The sequence below is a fragment of the Plecotus auritus genome (genome assembly GCF_963455305.1).
Source record: "Plecotus auritus genome assembly, chromosome: 10".
Lineage (NCBI taxonomy): Eukaryota > Metazoa > Chordata > Mammalia > Chiroptera > Vespertilionidae > Plecotus > Plecotus auritus.
The window spans coordinates 27,235,488-27,261,474 of record NC_137785.1 but is presented as its reverse complement, the minus strand read 5'-3'; the positions used below and the strand labels follow the sequence as shown (position 1 = coordinate 27,261,474).

General features: G+C 44.0%; 1 protein-coding gene across 2 annotated transcripts in view; it reads right to left on the bottom strand.

The window, feature by feature from the left end:
* ZC3H18 (zinc finger CCCH-type containing 18) overlaps nt 1–25,704 on the bottom strand; it is a 70,045-nt gene extending 44,341 nt beyond the window's left edge. For both annotated transcript variants that reach the window (XM_080645371.1, XM_080645372.1), the window contains exons 1-3: nt 25,416–25,704; nt 17,582–18,177; nt 5,802–5,886 (exon numbers count right to left, since the gene is read on the bottom strand). In XM_080645371.1, the coding sequence (XP_080501497.1) occupies nt 5,802–5,886; nt 17,582–18,163 (667 nt within the window). In that variant the 5' untranslated portion in view covers nt 18,164–18,177; nt 25,416–25,704. The remainder of the gene's footprint in view (nt 1–5,801; nt 5,887–17,581; nt 18,178–25,415) is intronic.
* Nucleotides 25,705–25,987: the final 283 nt, after the last annotated feature.

Below are 25,987 nucleotides of genomic sequence, written 5' to 3'. Positions count from 1 at the left end.
CTGCTTTTGCATTCAATTTGCTGTGCCCAGTTGTTTTGATTGAAAATCCAGCCGTAGGCAGAGATGTAGCTGGACAAGGAAGGAGCATTTTAATAGCTTTTTCATGTATTCTTAGATGTCCTTTGATGCTACACCAAACTCAACAAGTGAATGCCTCTTCAGTTAGCCACAACGTGGGATCTGTAACCTTATCACTGAACTTTTATGACTGTGTTTCACTGCAGGCCACTAGTCTATCTTGAACTGTGAATGGATCTTCTACCTAGGTATGATTTTGTAACATCACCCAGTGGATGTCTGGAAAAGTTCATTAAAAATGAAAAAGCTGTCAAGCTCACAGGGGAGATTTTGGCTTTCCACAATTCTAATTTTCACTTGAGAGCTCGAAATTTATCATTAGCAACAGATATTGTCAGCTGTTCTCCTTGAAGCAGCAGTCTCATTGGAGAGTCTTTGAGAAGACTTGGTTCTGCAAGTCTTCGTATGTTGCGGTCCTTCCTGCAAGTGAACACGCGCTCCATGGGAAGAGCGGCTGGCTCAGCTCACAGTGCAAACCTCGAACGTGCCCTCACTGGAGATGACCTTTGCACTTCAGTGCGCAGCAGAGGGGCTCCATGCGCACTTCCAATTTCATCATACTGAATATAACAAAGACATATACTGAGGGCTCTTATTGAGATGATGAAATATTCTAAAAATGGATTGTGGTGATGGCTGCACAACTTGGTATATTTAATTTAAAAACCACTGAATTGTACACTTGAAACAGGCAAATTTTATGGTATGTAAATTATACCTTGTTAAAATTTATTTTTTTAAAAAAGACCTGCACTCAGGTGTAAAACAATTATAATTTTTTTTTTAAATATATTTTATTGATTTTTTTACAGAGAGGAAGAAAGAGGGATAGAGTTAGAAACATCGATGAGAGAGAAACATTGATCAGCTGCCTCTGGCACACCTCCTACTGGGGATGTGCCCGCAACCCAGGTACATGCCCTTGACCGGAATTGAACCTGGGACTTTTCAGTCTGCAGGCCGACACTCTATCCACTGAGCCAAACCGGTTAGGGCCAATTATAATTTTTACTGCTCTATCACAGACATCATTAAGTACAATTGGCATTATTTAACTGTGAGTGAATGGTGGTCAATACCTGACTATAAATACAGACTTAATAATAGGGTAATTCAAATAAAAACTACGAGGTGAGGAAATACCATCCTCACATCCATTAGCATGGTTAGTATAAAATAAATCAGAAATTAACAAATATTGGTGAGGATGTGAGAAACTGGAACCCTTGTGTACTGTTGGGAATGTAAAATGGTACAGTTGCCGTAGAAAACAGTATTGAAGGACCTCAAAAATTAAAAACAGAACTACCAACTAATCCAGCAATCTCTGTGTATATACTCAAAAGATGTGAGAGCAGAGTCTTAAAAAATATATTTGTACCCCTATGTTCACAGCAGTATTATTCACAATAGCTGAAAGATGGAAGCAATTCAAGTGTCCATCGACAGATGAATGGATAAACAAAATGTAGTCTATATACACATTGGATAAACAAAATGTAATCTATATACACATTCAGCCTTAAAAAGGAAATTGTGACACATGCGACAACATGGATAAACCTTGAGGACATTATACTAAATGAAATAAGACAGTCACAAAAAGACAAATATTGTATAATTCCATTTATATTAGCACCTAGAATAGTCAAATTCATAGAAACCAAAGTAGAATGATGGTTACCAGTGACTGAGGGAAGCGAAGAATGAGTTAGTGTTTAATAGGGGCAGAATTTTGGTTTTATAAGATTAAGAGTTCTGCCGAAACCGGTTTGGCTCAGTGGATGGAGCGTCGGCCTGCGGACTGAAGGGTCCCGGGTTCGATTCCGGTTGAGGGCATGTACCTTGGTTGCGGGCACATCCCCAGTGGGAGGTGTGCAGGAGGCAGCTGATCGATGTTTCTCTCTCATCGATGTTTCTAGCTCTCTATCCCTCTCCCTTCCTCTCTGTAAAATATCAATAAAATATATTAAAAAAATAAATAAATAAAATAAAATAAGATTAAGAGTTCTGGAGATGGATAGTGGTGATGGCCACAATATGAATGTACTCAATGTCACTGAATTGTACACTTAAAAATGATTGAGCCCTAACTGGTTTGGCTCAGTGGAAAGAGTGTCAGCCGGTGGACCAAAGGATCCCATGTTCAATTCCGGTCAAGGGCACGTACCCTGGTTACAGGCTTCTCCCCAGCCGAGGCCCTGGTCGGGGTATGTGCAGTAGGCAACCAATTGATATGTTTCTCTCACATCGATGTTTCTCTGTCTTTCCCTCTCTCTTCCACTTTCTCTAAAAGATCAATGGACCCTCAAAAGAAAGAAAATAAAAAGATTAATGGAAAAATATCCTCCGGTGAGGATTAACAACAACAACAACAAAAGTGGAGGTGATAAATTTTATATTATGAATATTTTACCACAATAAAAAAAAAAAAGAGAACAGGAAGCAGCTGAGACAAGGAGGTCTGGCTCACAGAATAGGCTAGGCTCTACAGACAGCTGGGGAAATCAGAAATCCAAAGGAGGGCACAGTTTAAAGAAAATGCTATTTATGCCTTTGTGACTAGAACTCAGTGTATTGATGATTCAACATAAATATATGAGAAGTAAAAATATACCCTAAACCAAGTATTGGTGTTTTAAAATGTTTCTTTCAGTTTGTGTGCCTAAATACATTTTGTTTTCAATGGTCACAAATATTAAAGGGTCCATTTGGGAAGTTCAATGATTAATCTGAAGATCACAACTTGTAACAGAAACACAGTTAACAAACTTAAAAGAATCCCCCTCCCCAAATTAAGATATAATTCATATACCACAAAATATCACCAAAGTATAGTCAGAAAAAATACAAAACAAAACAAAGTATACAGTCAGTGAGTTTTAGTATATTCGAAGTTGTGCACTAATTCCAGAATATCTCATCGCCCCAAAAGGAAACCCTGTACTCATTATACATCACTCCCTCACTGTTCCCACCCCCTGGCCTATACAAAGAATAATCTACTTTCTGTTTCTTATTCTGGTCAGTTCACACAGGTAAAAATGTACAATACGCAGTCTTTTGTGTCTGGTTTCTTTCTTCCACTTGGAACAGTGTCCTCAATGTTCACCCATGTTGTAGTATCAGTATTTTATTCCTTTTTATGGCTGAATAATAGTCCATTGTATGGGTAAACCAAATTTTACTTACCCATCATCAGTTGATGGACATTTGGGTTGTTTCCACTTTTTGGCTATTATGAATAATGCTGTTATGTTCATGCACAAGTTTTTGTGTGGATATGTTTTCATTTCTCCTAGATGGATACCCAGAATGGAATTGTTGGGTCATATGGTAGCTCTATTCTTCACTTTCTGAGGAGTTGACATTTTATGTTCCCACCAGCAGTGTATGAGGGTTCCATTTCTATGCATCCTCACCAAACACAACAAACTTCATTTTTAAAACGACTTCTACTATTGGAAGAAATGTAAACATATCCACCTCAATTTAACACCAAACTTGTAAACTGCAGGTAAGCAAAATCATTTACATCCCAAAACTTTTTTATAACTAAGAAAAAGCAGGAGCTTTTCTAGAACACTAGAAAAAAGTTCTAGAACACTAAAAAAAAAAAAATAAATAAAAAAAAATCAACCATTTCCTTAGAATTCTCCGTAGAATAAACACACAGTATAGGAGGAAAGGTAAATATATTTTAAAAAATATTCCTGAACAAGTTACTGACCATGGCCAATTAAGCTGCAAAAAGGCTGCTTGCCACTAGCTTCAGATTTTTCTACTGCAGAAAGCCTTACCTACTGGTCTCATTCCCTGAAATCCAAACTGAGCACTCAGTCTGACCCTGGAGGAACCCCGCTCCTATTCTGAGGTGACCCCATGGCATCCATGGAGATGGTGTCCTGTCCTTGTCCATCGGGAATCTCCTCATGATGCTGATCTGCAGTTCCAGCAACAACTTCATTTGTATGCATGCTTCTCTCACTAAGTTCTGGAAACTACTCCAGTGTGTGACCCCAGTACTGGACCAGAGCCTCCGTGGCATGGATGGTGGATACTGCTGCCCCCGCTGTGGGAGCCTCTGGCTAGTTCTAACCAGTTGGCCAGGCTTCTGACCCCCACTTGTGAACTGTGCTAACTGGAAATGACTGCCACTATATTTATGTTATGTGTACTTATTTGCTCCACTGCTTTAATCTAGAAATTTCAGATATATAGTGACATTTTTTCTCAAATCATTATGGAAAGGAGGTCTTCTGCTTGTTTGTTTTCTGAAATACTGACCCTTCATATACTTTCTAAAATGTATTGCATGTTTATCTTAGGGTGGCTCTGCTGCTCATGATGTAATGTCTGCTCTACAGTACATGGCTGTGCTGGTTGTCCCCCCTTGGGCATGGTAAAAGCCCATCACATACAGGCGAGTCATACTATTTTTGGCTTGGCAGAAACAATGAACATGTAAATAGCACAGGCCAAGTGGACACACCCTGAGGTGCAAGGTGACCTGGGTCCTGAGTACGCGGGTCCCTCAGCTCCCATGCATCCTCATCATCAGGTTATCTCTCAGTATTAGGAATAGGATGGGGTCGTTCAAGGGCCACTTGAAGTGCAGAGCTGCCTCTCCATGGGATGGGACTCTACTATGCCCCTGCAAACCCGCCCTCCCCGTGTGGTCAGCACACAGCTCCCTCGAGCTTCATCGCCTTTAATTATTAAGGCTCACAACAGCTCTCTGCCCCTGCAAGCCTCCCCTTCCTTTTCGATTCACAATAGTACTTTGGGTCCAGGAGAAAGAAGTCTGGCTTCTGGAGCAGGGGGACTTTGAGGGACTAAAGAGTGAATATTGTATATTTTGTACCTTTAACCTGGTCTCTGAATGGTATGGAATTTGATATTGGTGGAAGAAGAGTGGATAATGGTGTCACAACATCTGGAAAAGAAGTACAGGAAGCTCTTGTGAACTTTAGATGGCACATGCAGGCTGGGTCAGTGAGCAAAGTCAAGGGTCAGAGTAAAATTAAGAGAAAAGCATCTTCCTACCTATCCAAGGAAAATGCTAAATTACAAGACATACCCAAACTACTGCTGCATATCAAAGAAACCTTAAGAATGGAAAGTCTCATTTCCATTTCCAAATCTCCCAAGACTTTAGTCCAGACTTTTCAACAAGATTTTATATTGCCACCTGTTACCGCTTCTTGAATCACATCATTTACTTTTCAGGAGAGAGAGAGAGCCTTGCTGCTTTCAGAGGCCATCACTTTGCTATTTAGAAATCCATTTCAAATGAAGTATATACTTCTAATATATCTTGCCGAAGAGTGGTAATTTTCCTTATAGAGGTGGGAAAATGTCAAAACTGGTACTTAGGGCTTGGCCTTATAAAAAGAACCACTTAGAAAAATGATTGATACTGCCTACATTAAAGTCATGGGTCTGTTATAAACAACTGGGTTTGGAACCACAAGTGTGAAAATGACTAGGCTGGCTCCCCTCTGAGTTAGTCATTCAAGTGATTCAAGGACAAATAAAAGAATCTATTGTTTCACATCAATACTACCACCACCACTGCCACCACAAACTGTCATACTCTGGCCCCAGGAATAGCCAAACACAGGCTCGAGGGCACTCGACAAGGCTGAACCACCACTACAGTCCCAGAAAAAGCCGAGGCCACACAAATGGGCCATGCAAAGGCCCCTCACTCTGACAATTACCTTTCATGAAGAATCGGCAGGTGGGACGAGGCCTCACCTTCCTGTCACTGGGGTCCTTTACTTCGCCCTCTTCCAGATCATCATCCTGAAACAGAGGACAATGTGACTTGCAGAGGGAATCATCTTAACACGAGGGAAGAGGCAGGAGGGGTATCTAACAGCAGGCATGGTTTTCACCAAACCAGAAAGGATACTGTCATAAGACCCAAGTCTGGGCCACTCACCAATTGATTCATGCTCATCTTCCAAACCTCAGATTCCTCACACACAATGGGAAATCTCAAAGCTTACCTATAAGGCTGAAGAATTCCATGAAAGAACACTGAGTAAAGACACTATGAAGCACGTAACCCATGGGCCAAACCTGGGTTTCATTATATTTCTCTTAATTACCAATTCCGGGCAGGATATGGGTCCATTTCAGGTTTTTAATATTTTGTACATTTAGAACAAAATATTTTATGTCCTTAAAATTCAATACTTTCTCTAATTTAAAAGTCTGGGCAGGGGGGAGGAGGGAAGTTAGGTGACTAGGTTGGCAATACCACCTAGCTAGTTTTGTGAACCCACCTTTCATCTCAGATCTAGGCCCTTCTCTTTTCTTAGTCCAGAGTTCCTAATCTTGGCTTTCAAACTTTAGAATAACATGGGAGCTTAACCCCAACCCTAAAAGAACAGCCACAACCCGGACCACTGCTCTGTGCCCTCCCCAGCCCCCACTACCGCAGGGCCTGTCACCACTGACCTACCTGCACAGACTTCCACCTACTCCCCTTGGTCACTTGTAGATTCCTGCTCACTTGTGCCTCAGATGAGACCACCCCCCACCCTCAGGGTCACCCCCAGCCCAAGTAGGTATCCGGCTGCCCTGCTGACATCTCTGCTGGTCTGTCCAGAATGAAACTCCTCATTGCCCTGTATCCCAGCCTGTCTGAGAGTGCCCTTGTGTAATCAATCCAAGGGGTCCCACAGGGCAGAGTTCTAGAAGTCACTCATCCCATCTCCTGTAGCACCACTATCTTCCAGAATATGACCCAGTCTCACCTGGTCAGGGGAAGCACTCCCTAACTGGTATCCCCCCAATCTCTTCCACACACTCCCCACAATGCACAGTGATCTTTTTAAAACCCAAGCAGACAATATTCTTCCCTCCTCTTTTTCTTTGTTTTGTTTGTTAATCTTCATCCAAGGATTTTTTCCATTGATTTTTAGAGAGTGGGATGCAGGGAGGAGGGGAGGGAGAAAGAGAGAAAAATCAATGTGAGAGTGACACCGATTGTTTGCCTCCTGCAAGCGCCCTGATTGGGGCCAGGGATCAAACCTGCAACCCAGGTACATGCCCTTGACTGGGAATCAAACCTTCGACCCTTGGGTGAGCAGGCCGAAGCTCTCATCACTAAGCAACACTGGCCAAGGCTTCCCTCCTCTCTTAACACATCTTACTTTCAGATTGCAGCTTGAGTCTCCTTCCTTGGGGAACCCATCTCCCTTCACAGTGGGTCCCCACAGCCCCCTCCTGTAGCACTGGTCACCACCATCATGGCCTGCCCAACGGAGCTGGAGGCTCTACCAGTCAGGACTGTGTCTGTCTGCTCACTATGTGTTGCTGGTTCAAGCACAGTGCTGGGTTCATAGTAAATGGAAAGTATTTGTTGAATGCAGAAATGCTAAAATCAAACCCTGGATTTACGCCTATTTTTTAAAAAATATTTTTATTTATTTTAGAGAGGAAGGGAGAGGGAAAGAGAGAAACGTCAATGATAAGAGAATTAGTGACTAGCTGCCTCCCTCACGCCCCCCACTGGGAATCGAGCCCACAACCCAGGCATGTGCCCTTGACCAGAATTGAACCTGGGACCCTTCCGTCCGTAGGCCGATGCTCTATCCACAGTGCCAAACTGGCCAGGGCTCTGATGACTATTTTTAAAGCTTAAATAATAGATATATAATTTTGCCTTGAAAATCTGAGTTATTAAAAAGCATCTTGTAACAAAAAGAACAGCTACCTGTTATACCCCATAAGAGAGCCAACAGAATGATTTTTTTGAAAGATTAAATTTATTCACATTCACTTTTTTAAGGTTCCTAGAATTCACCTTATACAGTAATTGAAAGTTTGTGCCCTCTGATCATCTCCCCATCTTCTCCAACCCCAGAATGATTTAAGTCTTAATATTTGCTTCTTATTATTTTCTCATAGTAATGATTACTATTCTAAAGCCTTAATGTGGTATTTCACATGAACTCAAATGTAAATTTAAAGCAGATTCTCTCTATTCTCATTAAAAATACAAAGTTCTTTTGATAGGTTAGAACCCATTCAAATCTTCCTGCTTCAGCTAGAAATTAATGCATGGGAGTGAAATAATGAGTATAGAATAACAGTTTTTCAAAGTCAGGATCACAGTAGTATACTAGATCAGATTTAAAGAGGTATGTGTTTCTGCAAAGGTGTTACTTACAATATTTGCAAGAGCAAAATGAAGAACCACCTACCCAACTTAAGATTGGTAAGCAGTCACATGAACCATAAGGAGTATATGCAGCTTCTAAAAACGATCAATAAACAGACCTAGAAATGCATAGTAAAGCACACAATATAATGTCAAACCAATGGACAGAGAACACTGCCATTTAATCCCCATACCTGCCAGGATAAACAAAGGGCTGTACACACTGGTTTGCTTCGTTTATGGTCCCTACTTTCATTAAAAAACAAAAAACAATCAATAAATCACTCAGCAATATAATATCCTGAATTTTCAACCAACCATTCATTTAACACATGACTTTTTCAAGTGATAGATTAAAACGAGTTCTTAAATCTTATAGAGTTTCATGTAAATACAACTCAAGAATGGGATCTCTACAGACAAACTCACAATGTTCAGTTGTTTGAGGGCTGTTACATCAAGTAATGTCTGGGAATTACTTCAGGACTCCTGATCATGTGACCTAAAGCAGAGGCAGCAGATAGCAGAGGACAAAGGAGAGGTCTTAGTGGTCCAGCTAGAAGCAAATTGGTGGGTCAATGAAAAGGACAGTGCCTGTGAAGTTCTCAGCAAACATCACCCCCAATGGCTAAAATGGTACTGATACTAACTTGGGGGAATGTGCAAAGCCCTCTACAGTTTATAAATCTAAGAACTTCCATGGCTCATTGGCATACCTCTATCAGCACTTTCTCAGGGTCAATATGCACAGGGCACACTCAACTTTAATGCCTTTATAAAATATGTATGACTGGATGAAAAGCCTGAGTTCAAATTCTGATGGTATGGCTGTGGACACATCCTTCCACATTGAGCTATGGTTTCCTCTAGCATAGTGGTTCTCAACCTTTCTAATGCCGCGACCCTTTAATACAGTTCCTCATGTTGTGGTGACCCCCAACCATAAAATTATTTTCGTTGCTACTTCATAACTGTAATTTTGCTACTGTTAATGAATCGTAATATATCTGTGTTTTCCGATGGTCTTAGGGTCTACAGCAGCAGTTCTCAACCTGTGGGTTGCGACCTGTAGAACCGCTAGCAGGGTCGCCTAAGACCATCGGAAAACACAGATACTTACATTACGATTCATAACAGTAGCAAAATTACAGTTATGAAGTAGCAATGAAAATAATTTTATGGTTGGGGGTCACCACAACATGAGGAACTGTATTAAAGGTTCATGGCATTAGAAAGGTTGAGAACCACTGCTCTAGTAGAACAGGGCTGCATTCAGAGAGCTCACGTTCCTTATGTAAAACATGAACAGTGTGCACTTAATTAGCAATCACTATTTTAATGGAAAAATACCACAGAGACAATGTGCCAAAATACAATTATCTCTAAGCAATGGTAGCATAAGTTGTTTTTGCTTTCTTCTTTGAGCAGGTTTTTATTTTTCTTTTAAAAAATGCCTATATATTACTCATGTAAGAACTTGTGTCCAACAGGGCAGCTCCCATAGCAATGGAAGATAAGGACATGGTCACCACATGGTGCTGCTGTGCGGAGAAGCAGACTTGGCATATGAACACACGCACCAGAACAGAGACCTAGGCACCACCTTGACATTGTCACTCACAATCTCCTTACACCCTGTATCCTGCATCTGTAAAATGGGGTAACAATACAGGTCTATAATCCCTTACCCCAAAACCTCACAGCCAGATGTTTTGGGAATTCAAAATGTTTTGATTTTAGAAAGGTGATATAGCGTGGTCTGAAAAAGCACCCGAAAAGTCACAGTAATCTTTCTGTGGGGAGATGTGTCACAAGGGAGCAAATACAGGACCATAAACAGCCTGGCATCAGCTGTGAGGAATGAGGAAGGACTATGGCCTGTGCTTACTCATGTTGCTGTGCTGAAGAGGCCTTCAGGTGGCAGATACTGCATGGGCTCTTCTGAAATGTTGTGCAGGCTTCCTAGGCTTTGGCGAGAGGACTGATGCTACCCCTCACCTAAGTGAATTGGAGGAGTGAACACAGGGAATGTACCACCTGAAAGAAGTGGGCCTTGCAGACAATAAACCTTCAGCCATGAGGGTAAACTGAGGAGGACCTTTTGTAAAGACAGTATACACTGAGAGGCCAGATTATTATGATCTCTGAACGCCTAATAATCTGGCCACTCGTGTGTGTGTGTGTGTGTGTGTGTGTGTGTGTGTGTGTGTGTTTGTGTGTGTGTGTGTGTGTGTGTGTATTGGAGGCCTGGTGCACGAATTCGTGCATGGGTGGGGTCCGGCCAGCCTGGCCAGGGGGAGGGGACATGGGCGATTGGCCGGCCTGCTTGCTGGTCAAACTCCTGGTCGAGGGGACAATCTGCATATTAGCCTTTTATTATATAGGATATACAATGAGTGGCCAGATTATTATGCATTCAGAGATCATAATAATCTGGCCACTCAGTGTATACCCAGACATAAAAGGAACAGCTATAACTGAATAGGAGAAAATATAAAATACCACCTGCAAAGAAAATGCTTCAAAGTATTTTTTGTATGTGGGTAGATTGAGAGCTAATACTTCTGACCAAGGAGTCACGTGGACCATCCACTCAGGACATGTCCTGCTATCTCGGAGAGGCCACCCTACCAGTATGAGAATCTTGGATAAAAAGAACAAAACATACACCCCAAGGGGATGATATACTCCAGGTGATCAAAGTTCTATTAACTGAATGACAAGTAAGCTATAAAAACAGAACCACATAAACAAGCCAAGGAGAGGATGAACAGACCACAGGTGGGAAGACACGTTTGTAAAGGTGAATCAACTACCCACAAAGGTCATTTGATCCGTTCATCAAACCCAAAAGGAAGAAATGATTCTGGTGAGAGACTAACCAGAGATGCAGGAGAAGGGTTTATTGTACAAGTTCATATCACTATCAAGGAAGCTTCCAAGAGTGGAAAGTTGGTGAGGGTGAGGGTGAGAGTGACTTCCCCCAAATCAGTTCACTTGTCCCAGTGACCCACAATGTAAAGTGAGAAAAGCAGGAGGATGCACCTGACAGAAGAGAAGAGCTCCTCAGTTACAGGAGGATATGTGGCTTGGCGTTCTAGACCTGTTGCCAGCAACGCAGGGCCAGACATTGAGGGAGGAGACGGAGCAGCCACATGTGCAGAAGGGGCCTTCTGAACCATGAGTGAGCCTCTCGATTCAGCCTGCTGACAGGATGCCTACTGTGCATGGAACCACTCTCCGTCAGAGAAATGTAGCTGGGGCTGGGGACAGGGCATCTTGGGAAAGAAAGAGGATAGTGTGCTTAGTAGGGACACAGGGCACACACTCAAGCAGAGATTGACAGGAAATGAAGGATTAGAAATGGCAGAGAGAGAGAGCAGGAAAAACGAATCAGCAACAGTCATTCTGATGTACAAGCTGATAGGTGTCTAACACTGGGTTTCCCAATGGTGGTTAGGGCTGGTGCTGGTCACCCACAACCAGAGCTTAAACGGCCCTCTGTATGGGAATAGCTCTCCAGTTCTGCCCTCTGCCACTCCACATCTCAATGGCACTCAAACTAAACGTACCCCTAAGCAACAGGTTTCTCTATTTGCTCAGAAGGCAGTTATTGGCTGCCTACAATGTGCCAGGTCCTGGGGATACTGAGGAAGCCACCCCAGTAGGTCCCAGAAGTAGGGAACTGTGTTCCTGGAGGTGGGAAGAGAGAGGTGGGAAGTGAAAGGAACAAACATACTGATGACCCAGTTAATTTAACTGTGGCAGTACAACAAAGGTGCCAGGTGCAATGGAGAGGCAGGGGCAGGAGGTAGAGCCTATGTTAAGGAGGTGACATTTACACCAACACTTAAAGAATAGGGAGGATTCCAGAAAGAAGCTGGGCAACTGCAGGCCAGGTGTGCTGCTGGAGGGCCCAAGTCACCAGTGCCTCCCCCTGGTGAGGTCTGCCTGTCCCCAAGTTGGGGGAAGACTCTGCTCTAACCTGTCATTATCCCCAGTGCATTGGGGCAAGGCTGGCACACAATAGGGCCTACTGGCGCTGTGTCCAAGAAAACAGACCTGTAGGGGTGACTTGAGTAGGAGGCACCGTCTGGGGTGTGGGAAGGAAACCGCCTCCTGCGGCTGAAAGAAACTATGTTCTCGAGGTCTCCTCAGCAGCAGACTATTTCCACGTGTAGGGCCCCTTACGAGAGGGTGTCATGCAGGGCAAAACAAGCCAAACCAACCCATCAACCATGGGATCTGAGTGGGTAAGAAACCAAACTGAGTTTTTATTTCACATGCTGTTTCTAGGGGAAACAAACAAATCTCCAGAGGATGGGTGTTTTTCAGGGACAGCTCAATTCAACTCAATGTCCCACACCACCACATTTAAGTGCAGTGGAAAAGCCCATTGGTGGGATGACGCCAAAGTCCCCTGGGCCCGGCAGGGAGACACTTGACCCCATACGGCCATGGAAAGACAGAAGAGTAGATAAATTTCCTCTTAAGACTTACTCAGAAGGACAAGATGGTGGTGTAGGTAAACACCTGTACTCGCTGCCTCCCACAACCACATCAAAATTACAACTAAAATACAGAACCATCATCCAGAACCGCTGGAAAGCTGGCTGAATGGAAGTCCTGTAACTAGAGAAGAAGGAAGCACGTGGAGACTGGTAGAGGTGCGGAGGGGCAGAATGGGCTGGTCTGACACCCACATGTGCAGTTTTTTTAATTGGGAGGGAGATCGTCTCTGTGGAGGCCACCCAAAGGAGCAAGGGGTCCCAGCCCCACACCAGACACCCAGCCCAGGGTCCCAGAGCTGGGAAAAGAAGTCCTTACGGGCAGTAAGAACTTCGGGCTGTAAAAACCAGTGTGGATTGGGGCTCAGTGACACAGAGGCTGCTGGAGACCCAGCTGTTCCTCTTAAAAAGGCTGGCACCATGAACTGAACTTACAAGGTCCTGCTTCCTCTGAGCTCCAGCACCACGGCGAGGCTCTGGGGAACACAGATACATATGAGGAGGACTGGATTGTCTGGCACTGGGGCAGGAACTCCGGGTCGGCCTTCTCCTAGAGTCTAGGACAGCCGTGGGCAAACTACGGCCCATAGGCTGGATCCGGCTGTTCTATCCGGTTCTCTTGCTCTCCCCTCAGCTCCTTTACTTTGAATTTATATAAGTTCACACAAACACTCCATCCATGCTTTTGTTCCGGCCCTCCGGTCCAGTTTAAGAACCCATTGTGGCCCTCGAGTCAAAAAGTTTGCCCACCCCTGACCTAGACAGAGGTGCTCACAGGGATCATTGTTCCTATGCTGGGACTTCCCCAGTCACAGAGTTGACTGGCAGCCATTTCTGTTTTTTCTGCCCTGCTGATTCCCTAAGACCCTGCATCATCCAATTTACAACCCCACCCAAGCTGTGTGCAGCAGCTTTTGCGTATGAATGGATTTTAGTCACCCAGGCTAAAATCTCTCAAGCTGCAGCTGGGTCAGGGAGCTGACTTTGTACCTCCCTGGAAACCCAAGAGCCCCTGTACCCAGCGGTTAGTACCAGACCATACTGGATTACAACTCTACGCATCCATAAGCAACACACTCAAGGGGCAGCACCAAAGCCCCACTGAAGCAAGTCCTGCTCCACAGAAGTGTCTCCTGCACAAGAGCTCTCCCACTGTAGTCACAGCTGGTCCTTATAGCCAATTGGCCTGGAGGTCAATTCCTCCCAGTGACACCAATAGCAATCAAGCCTCAACTACAACAAGACTGTGCTCACAGCCCACAAAGGGGTGAACCTAGAGCTCCCAGCTCAGGTGACTGGGGAGGCTAAGCCACTGGGCCCTATAGAATACCTATACACAAGGCCACTCTACTAACTCAAGGAGACATAGCAGCTTTACCCAATACACAGAAACAAACACAGGGAAGCAGCCAAAATGTGGAGACAAAGAAACATGTCACAAGTGAAAGAAATGGAAGAAAGCAAATTACTGGATATAGAGTTCCAAACCACGGTTATAAGGTTACTCAAGAATCTTCTAGAAACCTCCAAAAAAAGGGAAAAGAAATTAAACATACACTGACTGAAATAAAGAATAATTTACAGAGATTCAACAGTAGACTAGAGGATTCTAAAAATCAAATCAGTGATTTGAAATATGAATAAGCAAAGAACACCCAACCAGAAAAGGAAAAAGAAAAAAAATCCAAAACTATGAAGATAGTATAAGGAGCCTCTGGGACAACTTCAAACATACCAATATTCACATTATGGGGGTGTAAGAAGAAGAGAGAAACCAAGATATTGAAAACCTATCTGAAGAAATAATGACAGAAAACTTCCCCTACCTGGTGAAATAGACTTACAAGTCCAGGAAGCACAGAGAGTCCCAAATAAGAGGAACCTAAAGAGGACCACGCCAAGACACGTCATAATTAAAATGCCAAGGGCTAAAGACAAAGAGAGAATCTTAAAAGCAGCAAGAGAAAAGCAGTTGGTTACATACAAGGGAATGCTCATCCGTCTGTCAGCTGATTTTTCAACAGAAACTATGCAGGCCAGAAGGGAGTGGCAAGAGATATTCAAAGTGATGAACAGCAAGACCTACAACCAAGATTACTCTACCCAGCAAAGCTATCATTTAGAATGGAAGTTCAGATAAAGAGCTTCACAGACAAGAAAAAGCTAAAGGAGTTCATTACCACCAAACCAGTATTATATGAAATGTTGAAGGATATTCTTTAAGAAGAGGAAGAAGAAAAAAAAGAAAAAGATAAAAAATATGAACAAAATGGCAACTAATACATACCTATCAACAATTGAATCTAAAAATAAAAAAATAAAAATGAATAAGAAATCTAATGAACAGAATAAACCGGTGAATAAAATAGAATCAGAGGCATGGAAATGGAACAGACTGATAATTCTCAGAGGGAAGGGGGCAGGAAGAGATTAAACAAAGATCTTATATGCATACTAGAGGCCCGGTGCATGAATTCATGCATGGGTGGGGTCCCTCGGCCTGGCTGGAGATTGGGACCAATCTGGGCCATCTCACCCACTCCCAATTGGGGCCAATCAGGGCCGGCCAGCTGGGGGGAGGGACTACAGGGAGGTTAGCCGGCTGCAGGAAGTTGGCTGTGGGAGTGCACTGACCACCAAGGGGCAGCTCCTGCGTTGAGCGTCTGACCCCTGCCCCTTGGTGGTCAGTGCGCACCATAGAGACCAGTCAACTGGCTGTTTGGTCGACTGGTTGTTAAGGTCACTTAGGCTTTTATATATATAGATATGCATTACTTATAAACACAAACAATAGGGTGGTGAAGGCCTGGGGCAGGAACTGGGTGGATGGGGGCAATAGGGGGAAAAAAAGAGGGACATCTGTAATAATCTCAACAATAAAGATTAAAAAAAAAAAAAAAGGACTTATTCAACAGTTGAAGCAAGGTGAGTTCATGACTGGTCCTCTCTTAACAGGAAATGAACTGTCCAGAACCCTTAGGCCACAATCTGGAGCTCTCCAACATTCCTTAGTGGCTAAAACACCAAATTCACAAACAATCTCAACCAACGACCATTTTCTGGTCAAAATTTTATCCAAATTGATTAACTCGAGTGTCACGACACCATGTTCCCCTTTGCCAATCATGTGACAGAGCTGAACTTTCCCAAAGTGGAAGGGAAGCATAGCTGGCAAAACCTAAGGGAACCTGCATGATAATGTTCCAACAACACCCTTTTAAATAAGATAATAGCCCTGGCCAGGTGGTTCAGTTAGTTGGAACATCGTCCTGTACACCAAAGAATTGTGGGTTATATTCCCAGCCAAGGGCACATACCTGGGTTGTGGGTTCAATTCCCTGTTGGGGCATGTGAGGGAGGCAGCTGAATCCATGTTTCTCTCTCCCTTCCTCTTTCTCTAAAAATCAGTGAACATGTCCTTGGGTGAAGATGAAAAAATAAAATATATTAAACAAAGATTATTATTAACCCAGGAGATCACAGTTATGAAATGATAAAAAAAATCTAAAATTCTAAGCTTATAACCCCACACATGCCCTGTAAAGTTCTGTTCTTATGAACTAAAGTCAGATAAGCAATGTCTAAAACCCTACATATTCACTAATCACACCATGGTCGCCACCACACGCTATTAGAGAAGAGTGGTACTTACAGTAAACCTGTGGTTAAGTATTTAACTAGTAACCTTTTCCCTCCCAACCCAAAACATTTCTGGGAGATATTCTACACACCTTTCACTGTGATGACTCTCAGATAAGCAGAATTTCCTTCCCTGGAGAACTTTAAAAACTCTGGATTATTTCAATTTGCTCTGTCCCTCTCTCAACTCCCTTGAGTAAAATCATTATTCAGTAGGACTTCAGGCTCTTTGCCCCAAAACTCAACTTCTTAAAAGATCATGATTAAAGTTCTTTCAAAAGGATTATCTGTAATAAAACTCCAAACTACCCATATCTAAGATATATTACCTTTTCCTCAACTTGAAAGCCAGATTATTTAATTACAAGAAACTGTGATAGCCTGATCAAAACCTGAGCTGTTCTGGCATAGAACCCCATTTTATCCAGTCCTGAGGTTTTATTTGGCCCAGCTGGGACCCTCACCAGAGGACAAGTGGTGGGACAAAGATAAAAATGCCTAAATAGACAAAACTGGACCTGATTAGGACTGAAGATTCATGATGGTTCTGGTAGAATGTCAACTCAAATAGGATTTAAAGATAGCAAAGATAAAAGAAGAAATTATCTCTTCACTTGTCAAAAAAAAAATGCAAAAGTGTCCTAGCTGATTTGGCTCACTGGATAGAGCGTCAGCCTATGGACTGAAGGGTCCTGGGTTTGATTCCGGTCAAGGGCACATGCCTGGGTTGCGGGCTTGATCCCCAGTGGGGGGTGTGCAGAAAGCAGTCAATCAATGATTCTCTCTCATCATTCTCTCTCTCCCTCTCCCTTCCTCTCTGAAATGAATAAAAAAATAAAAATAAAAAACACCCAAAACTTAAAAAATTTGGGCCAGGCATTCTAATACAATAGCACCAGATAGATGAGTGAGGGTCCATGGAAATTCTGCCAGCTACCAACTGGCAGAAGTTTTCTGAATCTAGACCACTTCTCTTTGAATTTAGCACTTCCTAATTACCATGGTGACTGCTCCCAATCCTCTCATTTTCCTGCACTCCTCCATCCCACTCCTTGTTCTGAAATGAGGCTAAGTTAATCCTATGAAGAGCTTTCCTCCTGGCACCAGGCCAAGGTGTGGCTGGTGGCAAGAAGTCCTTCTGGGCTCTATCTACATGCACTTGCACCCCAGGGATACTCACGTCAATCTCCCCATCATCAATCTCTCCATCATCATCCTCTTTTTTTTTCTCCTTGGCAGCCTCCAGGGGCTCCTTTTCTTCCACACTGTGGACATCAGCCTTTCCCTCCTCGGGAGCTCCTTCTCCCTTCTCCTCATCATCCTCTGCCCCAGCCTTCTCCGCTTCATCCTCCTGCCCAGCGGGGGCTGGCTCTTCGGGGACCTCCTCATCATAGTCTAACTCATGCTCGTCCAGTTCCCTGGTGACCGAGGAGGCCTCGTCCCTCAGGTCACTTGTGCGGTCTTCCTCCCCCCCATCTCCTTCCTCTGCATGAGGGAGGCTCGTAGGGCCCCTGTTCAGCTCCTGAGGCTCAGAGTCCTGGTCCTGATCCTCCTCATCAGAGCGACTTTCCTCTTCCTCCTGGCTCAGTCCCAGGACAGCATTTTCCTCATCCTCCAAATCAGAAGCCCTCCCTGCAGCTTTGTCCAAATCCTGATCAGACCCACTTTCTCTCAGAATGTCATCGTCTGAGAGCCCTTGATGCTCCTCTTCTTCGTCCTCTGGAGAGCGAGGGTCCCGTTCAGGGCTCTCAGCCACATCCATCGGTACCCACAGTTCTGCGAGAGAGAGAGAGAGAGAGAGAGAGGAAGAGAGAGAGAATTTATATCATTTATCAAAATGTAAAGTGACTCTTGCCCTGGTTTTCCTGGCCCCACACTTACTCCTGACCTGCAGGGGGTCCCAGGATCTGCATTTTACTTGGTCCTGCACAACTCCTCCAAACCCCAGTCCCCACTTCACAGATCACTACTGTTAGCTGTTCTACCACACATGGCATCTTCACGAGGATGAACTGTGCTTGCTAAGCTGTGTGCTAAGTACCTCACATCTGCAGCAATCTGGCAGGAAGGCACCTGGTGTACCTCTTCTCACTAGTGCAACTCAAACAGTTAATAGAAAGTATAGAAAATGAGTGATAAGATATGCATTGCAAGGGGATAGCCTTTTGGATTCTTAGAGTGCTGATGAAATTCAAAAAAATGTACATTACGGAATAAGGCAGCGAAGTTGAAGGCATGCATCTAACCATTTTTTCTGGAGTCATCCTGAAGGGTCTAGAACAGAACCCCCGGCCTATCTTTAAGAGTCCCCAGGTTGTAGGCTGTCTTCTGTTCCTAAATGCAAGTCTCTAAATATGGCCTTGATTTCCTCATCAGATACACTTGGCATGATCTTGGGCCTCACCAGACCTCTATGTTGGAGCTGCCAATGGAGGCGCCGGAAGAAGGCATTCATGTACCCTGTGATTCTCACAGGAAAGTAAAGATAGCCACTGTTCTAATACAGATATGCTTTGGAAAAGAACTCTGGCAGAACATTTTATATATTTAAGTACAGTTGACTCTTGAATAATATGGTTTTGAACTGCAGGGGTCTACTTATATGTGGGTTTTTTCAATTGGCCCATGGAGTTCAAACCCACATTGTTCAGGGATTAACTCTGCGGTTGGGAATCTGGGCATATAAAGGGCTGACTGTAGTTATCCCTGCTTTTAGACTGCTCAGGAGGTCAGTACCCCTGACCTCGGAGTTGTTCAAGGGTCAACTGTAGTTTCTGTAAAAAGACCAACATGTCATTTTTAGATTTCATTTCTATTTTACTAATCTAGATTTAATTATAAAGTGAATATTTTCTGGTTTTTCCACTTCAGTGTGCAAGACAGTACATTGTTCCATTTTTGTTAAAACATATTTTTATTGAGAGAGAGGAAGAGGGAGAAAAACATTGATGAGAGAACATCATCAATCAGCTGCCTCCTGCACACCCCCTAATGGGGATCAAGCCCACAACCTGGGCAAGTGCCCTGACCGGGAATCAAACCAGCAACTTCTTGGTTCCTGGGATTGATGCTCAACTGCTGAGCCACACGACTGGGCTGTTCCATTTGTTTTAAACACAGATTGTACAAGGTGGAGTAAGATTGTGAGTGCATAAAACCAACACCAAACAGTCTATAAGCAAACACCATTCACCAATGAAAGGTGTAGCAAGTCACCACCACTGAGTTAGTTTGAAATATTAGTAATAGTGAAAGGTTAAATGGTCACTTGATTAAAATTTTTAATTTAAAATAACGTATGGCCCAGCCGGTGTAGCTCAGTGGTTGAGTGTCAACCTATGAACCAGGAGGCCATGGTTTGATTCCCGGACAGGGAACATGCCTGGGTTGCAGGCTCGATCCCCAATGTGGGGCATGCAGGAGGCAGCAGATCAATGATTGTCTCTCTCTCTCTCTCTCCCCCTCTTCATCTCTGAAATCAATAAAAAAGTAATGTATGTCACAGCCATGCTGCTTGACATCTCAGCAAGATCTGGAAACATACACACATAATTAAATATGTAATTATTTTATGTAATTACATAACTAAACCTACAGTTGTTTTTCTAGGGGCTATTTTTTTTTTTTTTTTTTGCATTCATCAGGAAAATCTTCTATTGCTTTTTTAAAAAAAAATCTATTGTCGAGAGTATTACAGATACTCCCCTCTTTTTCCCCCTTTTGGGCTGTTAATGTAAGTTATTATAATTTAGCACACATTAGGACAAATCACTTATAATTCATCACTTTATAAATAAACTAAGTGGTTAGCAGTAATAGAAATTTATGAACCAATCAATTCAGTCATTTAAATATATAGTTTTGAAAATGATTCAATTTTTAGTCTTCAAACTACACTACCCGGAGGTAGAACTTTGAAAAAATTATTAAAAAGTTAGTCCTTGTATGATATATTCTGCTGAAAATGAAAATTCAAGACTACTCCTGTGACTTCCCAGCCTCCTTGTGCAGGCAGAGCCTGTCATTGCACATAGCACACTTCTATAGTCCAGGGCATCAGCAAAGATGAGAAAGCTACCAAGGACAGGGCTGGCTGTTAAAGGCCCCTATACTGTTAACTGTTCTAGACAGAGAATGCGGGCGGTTACAGGAATCAGCCAAGGGCCATTGGCAAACAGGCAGCTGGTCCCTTGATTAATGACATTAATAAAACACATAAAATTTTCCTTTGTGCATGACACTTATGCCTATCTCTGTATACTTTTTATTACATTGTATATAAGAAATCTTCACAGAAGGGCAGGGACTTTCATCTCCCCAGCTGCTTAAGCTAGCACCTGGTACCTTGCAGGCAGGCAGTCACATGAAACTGATTACTGAACCTATATACATCACTACTTGAAACCAAATCCTGATTTTCATACTTTATAGTCTAATGGCGACCTTGACACAAAGCTACCTCATAATCAACCAAAACTGAATGTCCTTTCAAACTAGTTTTTTAAAAAAATCACACAACTAATACTCTGCAGAACCTCCTCCCACCCCAAGCCTGTGATTGGCCTTGCAACATACTATCTGTTCACAGCCACAAACTCTCATAACCTGATAACAGCCCTCTTCCTGGGCCCAGGTGCAAATTGGTTTGTTTTGGTTTCATTGTTTGATTAGATCCAATCCAAATTGCTTTTTACATTAGAGTAAGATATGAAAAAAAAAAAAAAAAAAAAAGAGGGCCAAACTTCAAATAATCCAAGAAGTGAGCAAGTAACATGGGACATTTATGTCTTGGTACACTGTATCTTTGCGGGGGTACATGAGCTAGTGCAAACAGTGTGCACTTCTGAGGTAGAACTTGAACCCCCAACTCTATTGCTTCCTAGCTTTAAGGATCTTGGGGAAAATTATGTAAACTCGACAGACCTCAGTTTCTGCATCTCAAACATGGGGATAACGGTATCTACTGTACAAGACCACTGCAACAATTAGATGACATGAGCCTGATAATGTGCCTAGCACATTTTTCTTCTTAATCATCACCTGAGGATGTTTTTATTTTATTTTTTTTAAGAGAGGAAGGGAGAGAGAGAAAGAAACATTCATGTGAGAAGCATCGATTGGTTGCCTCCCGTATGCAATCTGACCAGGAATTGAACTCCTAAACTTTTTGTATATGGGACAACACTCCAACTGAGCCACCCAGCCAGGGCTGCCCAGCATGTGTTAATTTAAACTGAATATGAAGGTGAGTAAAGGCAATCCTCAGCTTCTAATAGCCATACTCCTTTCACCCCTGTCAGGTTTAGTTCAGGTCTCTTGCACTCAGTAGTAATTCATTCACTATTTCATGCAGCAAATACCTGAGAATCTACTTAATGCAAGACTATATTAAAAAAACTGCAAAAATTCAACAGCTACCACTGTCCACTGAGAGATCACTACTCTGTGTCAGGCACTTGTTCAATTTCCTCACATCACCCTTCCAAATAAGTGATGGTCCCCTTCACAGATAAGGAAACCAAGGCTACATAGCCACTGAATGGCTATCCCAAGACTGCAAGTTAGAGCTTCACCTCAAGCAAGTACTGTCCCAGAGCCCTAGACTCTGCAGCAAATGAGCTTCGGCTCCCTGCCTGGGAACTAACCCCCATTTTTTGCCATTGTTCCTATAGGAAAATGGGACCTGAGTTCCCAACTGATTTTAAAAATTCTTTTTTGGAACACAGCTCATGCATTAGCTGTGGACTTCTACTGCACCAGTAGATTTTGCCTACTTTTCTCCCTTCTAAAGTTTTGTGCTGATCCAACTATACTCCTATCTTAGCCCTTCTTGAACCAAAACACACCTTTTCATATAAAAGTAAAAGTTAACATATTGATACAGACTACCAGTTAAAAAATAGTGATGATCATATAGAGGTCCAATCTATGACACCATTGTATGATTTTAAACTTGGCTGAAGTTTGAATCTTAGATACTTAAACTAAATAGGAATGTCCTCCACAGTTTGAATTATGGAAATTACTTCAACATTCTAAGGATGCAAAGATAACTTCCCAACTCTCAAAAAGTAGTTCTCAGCACTGAACAGACAGGGGTGGTGAAGCCTAAGGTCCTGACTTGCACCTGCTACTATCAGGCAAGGCTCGGTGCGCTTTATCTCAGCGGTGCTTAGCCTTTGGGAGCAAGGATTACTTTGAGAATAAGATGAAGGGTCAGCTTCCCTCCCTAGAAAACTCTGGACACACACAATTTATCTTCTACTTTAGGGAATTCAAAACCTCCTGAGGTCCACCCATGACCCCCAGATTAAGAACTCTTGCCCTAAGTATATTGTACATTATTCTGTCATATATCCATACTTACCATACTGTACTGAGACTATGTGTTTGCAAAGCCTGTTGGAAGGCCCTCCTGTTCCCCACGAAGTGCCTGAATGGAAGGGCTCACACTCACTTCTGTATTCCCTGGCCTCAGCAAACGTCTGGCACTTTGTAGCAGAGCTCCCATATAATTTACTGTCTAAATTGGAACATGTTTGAGACCGATAGGGGGCACTGTTAACAATTAAAATAAGCATGAACAGGAACTGTCCAAGGCACATGGGGATATCTAGTCACCCTAGGAGGCCCTGTGGGATCACCTGGGAGTTTATAATCTGAGGCTGCTCACAGGTGAACATCTTGCAGAGAGAAAGATGCCAAAGAATCTATCTCCCTGTTATTAGAAGCAACCCAAGTCAACCTTACTGCAATGAAGAGGAGAGTCACTGGGGGTCAGAAGATGGCTGTTTTTCCACAGTCTGCTCTGGGCAGGTTAACCATCTCTCTAGGCGTCTGTGTCCTAAATTAATTTGAGATTAATTCAATTTGGCAAAAAACTAAGTGCATGCTCTCTGTCAGGTGCTAGGAAAACCATGTGGCCTATTAAGTGTAGACAATGAAATGGAGGGTCCTCTGGTCACGTCTTCACTAACTGCCAGGTACAAAGATTTTGCTGTTTGTTCTCACACAAGCATCCTGTAATAGAGGATTCTTGGTAAAGTTTAGAACTAATTCTTTTGTCCTTTTATCCATAAAATGGTGAACTTGCCTAGAGAACAGATTAACAAGTATTCATCACTGTGTTTCCACTGCCTACTGCATTTGGCAGATGGTGAGTGATGTTTGCTGAATGAAGAAATGACAAAATCTCTTTACTTGATAAACTACCTGTTACATACCAGAAATAAATTTGAAATAAGTGCCTAATTTTTAGAAGACTATACCAGAACTCAAGCACAGCAGCTGCTGTCTCATTTCCAAGCAATCACCCTGGAGGCTGCACACCAATTCCAATGGCACTGCTAAAGGACAGAACATTTTGGGAACTTCTCTTTTGAGTAACCTTTAGAACCTGCAGAACCCACTCCTGGAGCTCTCAGTGGCAGCAAATCTTCCCTTTCTCAAGGTGGGTCACTTTGAGAAGCTGCAGGAAGACATTCAGAGCCTGGTCTGGTAAGTGAGGTGAGTTACCAAGGTAAGACAATTTCGGGTCAAATATGGGGTGTGACTATTAATTAAGATATATTTCCTCATACGGCTTACCTATTTTACTACAAAAACAGGAGGTTTTGGCAAAGGAGCACCAATGACATACAAGCTTAACCTTTCAGGCTAACAATTTTAAATAGAGGAGCCCCTATTTGAATGACTAAATTCTGGTATATCTGGTTAAAATTCTGATTCATAACGTCATATACATACAACATCTGAAGGAAGGCTGGCAAGGTGGTGGAAAGACACCACCCCCAAACTAAGCTTGACCACCAAAAAAACTCAGGGAGGAAGCACTCACCTTGAAATGATCTGTAGCTGTTGAAAAAGTAAAAAAACAAAACAAAAAAACCAAAAACATTTTAAACATGAGCAAGGCCACAGCTTACCTGTTTGCTCTCTGGAGTGAGTCCACAAAGCTTTCTTACAGAGTTTGAGCATTTCCCACCCCAAATCAGAGAGGAGTTCCAGCTTTAGGAACACATTGGTTACCAGAGCTGACTGGGCTCCACACATATCAGACTGTAAAATTATCAGGCAAAGATCCCTTCTCAGGGCTTGGAAGTGGGAATCAGTCTGCATCCAGGCTCACCTTCATAATCCCAACCTCTGCTCTGGGAAAGGACCACTCTGAGGGATACACATGGAGATAGTCTCCAGGGAGAAATGATGAGAGCCCTTGCTATGCCTCTCAACAGTACTTCACACGTCAAACACCCTCTTCTATTTTTCCCGAATAGATGCGATGACTGATCTACTCTTGCAATTGAGTTTGCTGGTATTTAAAATTATCAACCACTCTACCCAGCAAACTCGGCTGTCATTAAGTATTTAGGAAAACTTAAGTTTTAGTAGGAGCAAGCCTGGAAGTAGGTTCTTCCAGCATCGTAGTTGTAGTTAGTTTATACCAGGGACGGGCATTCTTTGAGCTCCAAACCAAAGGGGCAAGGAAGTTAGTTATTCTTAAGAGTGGTGTGCGTCTCAGGACACAGCCAATACCTCCAACCTGTGCACACTGGGAAGCTGAGAGCAAGTCCAAGGAGGCTCAGAAAGCTCAAAGTTCCCGAAGAGCCCATCCCCAGTCCGGGAAAGCCGCCTCTAGAAGGAGAACCTACGTGCTCCCCCGCACCTTTGTGGACGACAAACATGTGCCACGCGAATGTCCCGGAAGAGAAATGACAGGTTTAGGAGAACCAACCCCACCGCCGGGCGCGGAGGCAGCCGCGGGGAGCTCGGGCTCTGAGGGGTTCCAGGGCCCCCCGGGCCAGCTCGCCGCGGACCGAACGCGGGATCGTGCCTGTCTTAGCGTCCTCTACCGCGGGTCCATGAGCCACGCTTCGGCCGGGGGTGGGCAGTCCGGAGCGCTGCCCGGAGGCGGAGGCGGCGGATTCCCCGGGCCTGGGCTCCGCGCCGCCACCACGATCCCCGCCAGACCGCCTCGGCCTCCTTCCCGCCGGCCCACCCGCCCCGCCGCCTACCTCAGCGCGAGGACAGGGAGGGGGCCACGGTTCCGCTGGGGAGGGGGCGGCGCGGGGAAAGCGTCCCTCGGCCCTTCCGCTCCTTACAGACTCCGGCTTGAGGTGCGACGCGAGCGGAACAAACGGGCTCCACTACCCGCGGGGGCCGGCCATTGTGCGACGTCATCAGGTCGCGACGGTCGTTCTACGGGCAAGCGGGTTTCCCTCGCTTCCCTCGCTTGCCCCGCCCTTCGCCCGCATCCTTCCGGCCTCCGCGCGGTCGCTCCGCGCCCCCTCGCCCCCGCGCGGCGGACGCCCGAACCCTTCACTGCGCAAGCGCCTCAGGAGGCCCCGCCCCGGGAGCGAGTCGGAGCCCGTGTGTGGCGGACGCTAGACGACGTCTGCCGGAGGGCTGGCGGAGTCGCGTGGTCACGTGACGCATAGTCTGGCCGAGGGTTTAGGAGTCGCGTGATCACGTGACCGCAGATTTGCGTACTGGGTGGGAGGTCCGCCCTTTGCAGAGAGAGGGTGGTTTCGCCCTGGGAGTTTAACAGCTTCCGTTACTAAAGAGCTTTCGTTCTGTTAAACGTAAG